At 50.0% G+C, this 8140-nt stretch overlaps 1 protein-coding gene across 1 annotated transcript in view; it reads right to left on the bottom strand.

Moving 5' to 3' along the window:
* Positions 1–7369: 7369 nt before the first annotated feature.
* The window catches only part of MAPK4 (mitogen-activated protein kinase 4), a gene marked incomplete at its 3' end in the record, with an annotated part of 74921 nt that continues 74150 nt past the window's right edge, over positions 7370–8140 (bottom strand). The window contains exon 5 of the mRNA XM_082668330.1: positions 7370–8066. Coding sequence (XP_082524456.1) covers positions 7370–8066 — 697 coding nt within the window. The remainder of the gene's footprint in view (positions 8067–8140) is intronic.

Genomic DNA, 8140 nt, shown 5'->3' with positions numbered 1-8140 from the left:
CTCTACTCTTGCTTTTTCCTCTCCCTTTGTGATTAAAGATACACAGTGAACTTGGTCACCTCACAGTTCTGAGGTTGGTTTGTCCTCAGTTCAAGCAACAGCAAACACTGACAAATGTCTCTGCATCTTAAATCTAAATTCCCAGGAGAAGGAACGTGATTGGCCCAACTCAGGTCAGGTGTGTGCCCTGGTCCAGTCACCTGGGTGGAGGTGGGACAGGTGAGGGAGGAAGGTCACCAAAACACAAACGTGGATGCAGAGGACTCCCCTGTGAATGCGGGAGTACACTTCTCAGAGAAGGGAGGTTGTGGGCTGGGCAAATACTTCAGATGGTGGGGTTTTGCTCTTGACTTTTGTTTTTAATGGAGATGTGGATTTTCCACATGTTTGATATAATGTAAAAACCCCAGAGAACAAATAACACTGAAAGTGTTATTTATTAGGTACAAATTTGGATCCACCACTTACTATTGGTATTATCTTGTTTACCTTAATTACTAATCAAACACTTATAAAGCACTTTCTACACATATAACACTGTATTGTACAAAGACAAAGTGCTTTACATATTTTAACATCTTTAATCTTTGCAATGATTCTATGAGATAGCTATTATTATTATTATCCCCATTTTACAGATGAGGAAATGGAGTCATAGAAAGGTTATGTAACTTGCCCCAGGTCACACAGCGTGTGAGTGGTGGAGCTAGAATTCCAGCCCGGGCTGTCTGGATCTATTATTCCTTTTCTGAAACCCTATGTTATACTGACCTTGGATAAGTTATTTAACTTCTCTGTGGCTCAGTTTCCTCATTTCTAAAATGGGTTTAATGACGTCGGTCTCCTCAATTGTGGTGAGGATTAAAATGGATAGTACATTTAAAGCCCTGCCCTCTTCACCAGTCAGGGCTCTCCAGAGAAACAGGACCAATAAGATGTGTGTGTGTGTGTGTGTGTGTGTGTGTGTGTGTGTGTGTGTGTGTGTGTGTGTGTGTGTGTGTGTGGAGAGAGAGAGATTTATTTTGAAGAATTGGCTCACACAATTATGGAGGCTGGAGTCTGACAAACCTGAAATCTGCCAGGTAGCCCAGCAGGCTGGAGACCCCACAAATAGCTGCCATTACAGATTAAGCCCAAAGGCTTGTCTGCTGGCAGATTTCCTTCCTGCTCGGGGGAGGTCAGTTTTTTCTCTATTCAGATCTTCAACTCATTGAATAAGGCCCCACCATATTAGGAAGGGCAGTCTGCTTTACTCAAAGCCCACTGATGTAAATGTTAATTTCATCCCAAAACACTCTTAAAGAAACATCCAGAATAATGTTTGACCAAATACCCAGCCACCATGGCCCAATCAGGCTGGCACATAAAATTAACCATTACACCCTCTAATCACACCTGGTAGGTGCCCGTAGGTAAAGAGTCTGGTCTTTCCCTTCCTTCTCACCTCCAGAGCCCCCCGAGCACCATCTTCTTGAGGACTGGAGCTGGCCGTGGCTCAGCCTGACTGTTGCATCCTCAGTTCTCAACTGTGCCTCTTGCTTCACATGGTTATCCCTCAGGCAGCTGCACAGCCAGAGAGCTCCTTCAGCCGCAGAACTCCGCAGCTGCAGCACGGTGTTCCAGTGCAGATCGGGTATCGTTGGAAATGGTTGCTTCCCAAAGCAATACATCATGCATGTGGCACAATTGCCCCAGTGGTAATAACCACGCTGACAGAATGAGCAGTGAGCTAGCTTGCAAATCTGGTGACAGTCGGGGCTTTCATAAGCAGATGGTGATTTAATAAGAAAAGGCATCTCAGGTGTTAGATTGCCTAACGCCTGCCTCAGCATGCATGCTATTTCTATTATTTTATATATATATATATATATATATATATATATCTTTTTTTTTTTTTTTTTTTTTTGCGGTACGCGGGCCTCTCACTGTTGTGGCCCCTCCCGTTATGGAGCACAGGCTCCGGACGCGCAGGCTCAGTGGCCATGGCTCACGGGCCCAACCGCTCCGCGGCATGTGGGATCTTCCCAGACCGGGGCACGAACCCGTGTCCCCTGCATCGGCAGGCGGGCTCTCAACCACTGCGCCACCAGGGAAGCCTCTATTATTATATTTAAATAATGCTACATATTCTTAAAAATAAGTAGGCATATTTTACCAAATAAGATTTCTATTATAAGCAGTTGTGTTGCCTCAGCTTTGCTGTAATATTCACATTAGACAAACTCTCATGTGACTTTAGAATTGCAGGAGACACAAATATATTCAATGTCACCATGCAGTAGAGGGTTAACTCAGCAGGGCCTAGTACAGCTGATCCTTGAACAACGTGGAGATTAGGGACACCGACCCCTACACAGTAGAAAATCCACATATGACTTTATGGTCAGCTCTCTATCAGTTTTTCCAGATTTGCAGATTCAACCAGCTGTGGATTGGGTAGTACAGTAGTCTACATTTATTGAAAAAAATCCACATATAAGTAGACCCATGGAGTTCAAACCCCTGTTGCTCAAGGATCAACTGTACATTCCAGAGGAAGGCCTATCTTCAGAAGCACTGGCCCTTGACTGGCCCCTGAGAGATAATCTCTGAGCCTTTGGAATACCCTGCCTGATAAGAATGATTTGTATATCTGAGGCTCTGGGCCATGCTGTATCAGTTTGACTTCTTGGGGGGCTGGAGACTGAGTAACATAGATCAGTCCAGAGTCCTACATGACTGATCCCCAGTAAAAACCCTGGACACTGTGGCTCAGGTAAGATTCCCTGGTTGATAATACTTCACATGTGTTGTCACACATTGCTGCTGGGAGAAGGAAGCATGTCCCCATGCAACTCCACTGGGAGGGAAAACCTGGCTTCTCCTGGATTTAGCTCATGCACCTTTTCCCTGTGCTGATCTGTATCCTTTCATGTAATAAACCATAACCGTGAGTATAACAGCTTCTCTGAATCCTGTGAGTCCTTCTTGCTGTGAATTATCAAGCCTGAGGGTGGTCTTGGGGACCCCCAACACAGTCACTTGGCTGACAGTTCCATGGTAGGGGGCAGTGGTGGAGAGGTTGCTTTTGGGAAAGTTAACAGCAGGAAATTTATAATGAAAGGGCTGGAACTGGGCCTTCGAGTGCTCACCAGGTGGGGAACTTTGAAGGTCTCTTATTTGCACCTCAGAGGTTTTATATAGTTGCCCCATTTATCCACTCAAACCATAAAAGTCTGCTGGGCAGTCCTCTTCTTTTCTCCCTCTTTATCCCCCATAGTGCCTAGTGCAGTGCTCTGTGATGTGGGTGGTACCCTACCCAGATAGGTCCACTTCAGCAGTGAGTCTGCCAATTGCCCAGTGGCTGTGGGTTTGCCTGCTGAATGGCTCACGGCTGCTCCTCGGAGAGCTGCTTTTGGTGAATAGGTTCTACTCCTCCACCTTACCCTCACAGCCTGCAACCAGGGACTCGCTGACATGGAGGCACAAAAGGCTGTCCTCTTTTCCTCAAGGTGGGGTCAATTCCATGGTGCAATTTGTGCTCCAGAGCTCTCTGTGGGGTGGAGCTGAAGCTGGTTTTTAGCCTGGACCATGTTCTTGCTGAGTGTTCTTCCCCAACCCTAATCTGCATCCCATACTCCCCCTTGTCTTCAGGCATCCCCTCCATCAATCATTTACTCAGGAATTCCCATCCCAGGATTCCTGAGAACCAAGCCAAGACGGTAGTGACTAAGCTCTGATGGCCATTGGGACCCCTACAACCATATTTTGATGCATCTCAGCCTGGCTCACAGTGTCCTTGTTTCTGAAAAGGAATTTCTGAGTCATTTAAAGCTCTATCTTAGTTTTGAGCCCATGGATTAAAGTGGAGAAGATGTAAGCCTTGTTTTGGTCCAGACAGAGGGTGGAACAATTGTTGGATGGGAGCTTTTGCTCTTAGACGCAAACTTGTTCTTTCCCATAACAGAGCCTGTTTGCAACAAGCCTGTCAACTAAGATTGACCAGAGGGACTGGGTGAAGTAGGTGCTCTGAGGGCCAATCTGATCCCACATTGTCATTTCCATGGGAATTAGCCACTGGGCGCTCAAGTAACAAGGCCTATGAGTGTTAACGTTCCTGTTAGTCAAGAATGTGCAGAGCAAGAAAGAGACATCAGTGGAGATTAAGTAACTTGAACTCAGAATGTCAAAGTCTGGAAGGGTTTTTTATGGTCTTCGTGAAGTTCTTAGTGTAAAAAGCAAAATTCAAGCCTCAGGGATCAAAGTGGCCCTATGCACAGGCAAGAAAAGTGCTCCTGCGCTCACACCACAGGCCTGCCAGTAGGTTCTGACACAAAGACCCTCATTGGTTTGACACCAAATCTTCTCAACAGTGACAGGGATTGCTGATCCCAGAGTTTGATGAGCGGGACTAATGGCTGGGACACTGATGCTGGGCATGGGATGTTTAGGAGGTTGAAAGGAAAAGCCACAGGTAGCTTAGGTAGCAACCCAGCTTAGGTAGTACCTCCAGCTTCCTTCACCCCTACTTGCTGAAGCTTTATGAAAGGGCAGCTTCCTGCCCTGTGACCAGTTTTAATTGTTATAGGCCGGGAGGGCGGGGTAGGAGGGTTGAGAAAGCCTGAGTGCATTGCCAACACTAGGAGCTGTTCTCTGTCTGGGTCCTGAACACTCTTCAACGTTAAATCCCGTTGTTGACACCTATGGGTGTAGTTGGTGCTCTACCGAGATCCCCTTTGTCCTCATCTTTCTGTGCGTGCCACTCCAACTTCCACCTGCCAGCACCTGTGTCCTTTTGCCTGTGGCCTCTCTCTGTCCACTGGAGCCTGTGCTGCAGTGCAGAACAGGCCAGAAGTGCTGGGGAAGTGACAGCCAGGAGCGTGTTCATCAGTCAAGGTTGGGCAGGGTGGGAAGGCCCTGAGGTTCCTTCCACTCTGCCTAATGGAGCTCCACACCGGAACGAAGCTGCTTTGCCCACAGTGGTGACACGCACCCTTTGTTGGCTTCTCTCCCCTCCCCATCACTTCCCCATCACCTCTCAGTGTCTCCTGAGGTCATTCCTCCCACCCCCAAATTATTTGCACTTGATTCTTTGTCTCAGAGTTTGCTTCTGAAGGAAACTAAGCCAGTGCCCCATTTGACTTTCCTTACTGATAGAGCCCCAAGCTAGGAAGAAGCTATCGGACCAGACTATCCTTGGTCAGAAGGTTTGGAATTGGCTCCAAAAGTTGGTTTGAAATCTACTATATGGACACTGGGCCTGACCCAGGTGATTCTGGAATGTCTTCCCTTTCTACCAATCTGTGTAGATTCTCCCCTCGCCTCCCCTGCAACTGCAAACCCTCGAAACGCTGGCCTTCATGGGTGCAGGGAGAAGCCAGCCAGGCTCCAATGGCTCATCTGCTGTTAAAGACGGGATCAGATAATGTGTAAATGAATGAGAGAGTAAGTCAATGAACAAACGAATCTATGTTCCAATGAAGCTTTATTTGGCCCATCCTGATCAAGTTTAATAATGTTTAATAGATTTTTTTAAAACATGAGTAAGTAATAGCAATTCCTCTGTAATAACAATTATATATGAACTCCTGGTCAAGGTCAGCAGCTTGCTCCTATACCAAAAAAGTAAAGCCGCCCTTTGAGGACAAATGGCACATGAGGAGTGGTGTACATTTCCTTCTCTTTAAAACAAAAAAGAAAGAAAAGAAACCCGGACACTTCATACTTACATATTTTCCATTTAAAAATTGGTCAGTATGGTTGTTTTTAAATATAAGTTTCTAACGTGTTGCAGGTTTCAACGCACAGATCCTAGTTAGCTGATTAGATTTAAGGTGCTGTTGAGGTGAGGGTGAACCCAGCCTAAGCTCAACACTGAGGAATCCTCTGTTTACAGACTGGCTCCTGTGGGCATCTTTGGGGGAAGCTGAACGCCAGTGGTGGAAATGGCAGAGCTTTTCCAGGGGACTGGGCTCCATGTTTCTGCAGAGGGCCTGCTGTGCCCACACACCATCCCCCCTCAGGCTCTGTGTACAAATGCACCTTTGGTTTGGCGTGCTCCGAATTCATCCTGGCCTAAGCTAGGAGGGACATGGTGGCCTCCAGTCCTTTCTTTTGTCGTGGGGTCCCCATGCTGGTGCCTGACCCCTGAAGGCCCTCAATGTTGGTACCCCACCTTTCATACCTTCCTACCCTTCCGGATTCCCTGTCCCCAAGGCCTCTTGCTCTCCAATGCATTTTTTCAGGGCCTGCTCTTTGCTGGGGCTAAATGGATAATCAAAATCAAGGGCAGCATTAATGAAGTCGGATGGGCCCTGTGTGAAATCTTCTCTCCTAACACATTTGCTCTAGGCAGGCACCTCACTGCTCTCCACCAAATGAGCAATTCATGCCGAGAACATGAGTTCCCAAGGTAGGCTTGGAGTGGGGCTATGAGTATGGGGGTTGGGGTGTGGGGCAGGCTGGAGGGATTCTTGGAATTGCTGTCTTCAAACTCGGCCGCGTATGACATTCCCTCGGGAGCAAGAGCTGTGTCATTGTGTCTGTGCGTGTGTCAGGAAAGTGCATAGGAAGTTCTGCAAAAGGTGTGTGCACAGGCCTGGGAGAATGGGTTATTTTACCCACAGAGCCCAAACTGGGCTGGTCTGCAACCAAGATTTCAGACCACACGGGGTGAGGCAAATACTACAGGGGTGAGGCAGATGGGAATATTTACGTACTTGAGGAGCCAGAAAAAAAGATGCTTGGTGACTAAGGGAAAGAAGCTGGCTCAGTTTCCAGTTTCAGAGTTCAAGGGGCATTGCTCTGAGTAAAAGCATGTAGAATGGGTCAGATGGTAATGGACAGGGAAGAAACATCTTGAACCAAGTTTTCTGAGCGAAAAGCCGGAGTGACGCCAGTAGAGGAAGACACTGTTTAGTGGACAGACACTGGCCTGGGGTTCAAGGCTTTCCCTGACACTGACTAGGCCCTGAACTTAGAGTCACTTTGCTTCTCTGGGCCTCACTGTCCTTCCACACCTGTCAGCTGAGGCTAGTTGGGCCAGGTGGTTCCAACACTCTGCCTGCAAGGTTCCACTGCACACAGCCACCCAGGTGGGGCCTGCAGACTGCTAAGACATACTTCTGCCCTGTACACTGCCACTTATAAAAGCACAGGGGCCTCGTCCTCACTGGGAAAGTGATCAACCCCCAATCTCGGCTCCTGTTCAAACCCACTCCCAGAGGTTAAAGGCTAGTTATTAAGGCAGTTTAAGAAATGGACATTCCTCTTGCTCCTCGGATCCTTCCTGTGTTCTGCTAACCCCAAGGCAGCAGAGAGGGGCGGCAGGGGTGGTGGAGATGCCAGGGAGGCGGCCTTCGGGATGGCCTGGAGCGCCCCTTCGCCGCCCTCACCACCTTTCTTTGGAGAAGGCCTCAGTCTGCACGAGATCGCCAGGGTGCTCGGATATGCAGGCGCCGTTGAGGTCGCCCAGTTTACTGTCCGGCAGGTCCTCGGGCTTGGTGCAGAGCTTCAGGGCGCGGGAGATGAACACGTCCAGGTCGAACTGGGGGCTGGCGCCCCCGTCGATGGGGGCCGGACGGCCGGGTGGGGAGGCCGACAGGCGGCGCTCGGGACCGTCGGGGGGCGGGCTGGCGCGCTCGGGGACGCCCTGCGTGCTCTGGACCCACTGCGCGATCTCCAGGAAGAGGCTGGCCGGCTCGTCGTCGCGCGGCCCCGCGTCCGCCGCCACCGCGGCGGTGGGGGGCGCCCCGGCCGCCTGCTTCCAGTGCGACAGGTCCAGGATGAGCTTGGGCTCCGAGTAGTGGTGCGGCTTGTTGTCGCGCCACAGTAGCTTGTCCAGGTAGGACGGCGACCCCACCTTGTAGTCGCAGGAGCGCCCGTAGTCGGCCTCGAAGGCGCGCTCCATGGACGAGTGCGACTGCTCCAGGAAGCGCTCCGAGCTGCTCTGCGAGTCCTTGCGCGGGTCCACCTGCACGTCCTCCGCCAGCGGCGCCGAGCCCGCGCGCGGGTCGAGCTGCACCTCGCTCGCGTCCTGGTACCTGTCGGGCCGCCACTCCAGGTCCGACGACAGGCTCACAGGGTACCTGCAAAGGTAAGACAGGATGGTGATTGGACCCTTCCAACCGGGTTGGCTTTGTGGAGGGAGCCAACCCCCCCC

This window comes from Grampus griseus, assembly GCF_964374135.1.
Source record: "Grampus griseus genome assembly, chromosome: 12".
Taxonomy (NCBI): Eukaryota; Metazoa; Chordata; class Mammalia; order Artiodactyla; family Delphinidae; genus Grampus; species Grampus griseus.
This window is presented reverse-complemented; position numbering and strand designations above follow the sequence as displayed.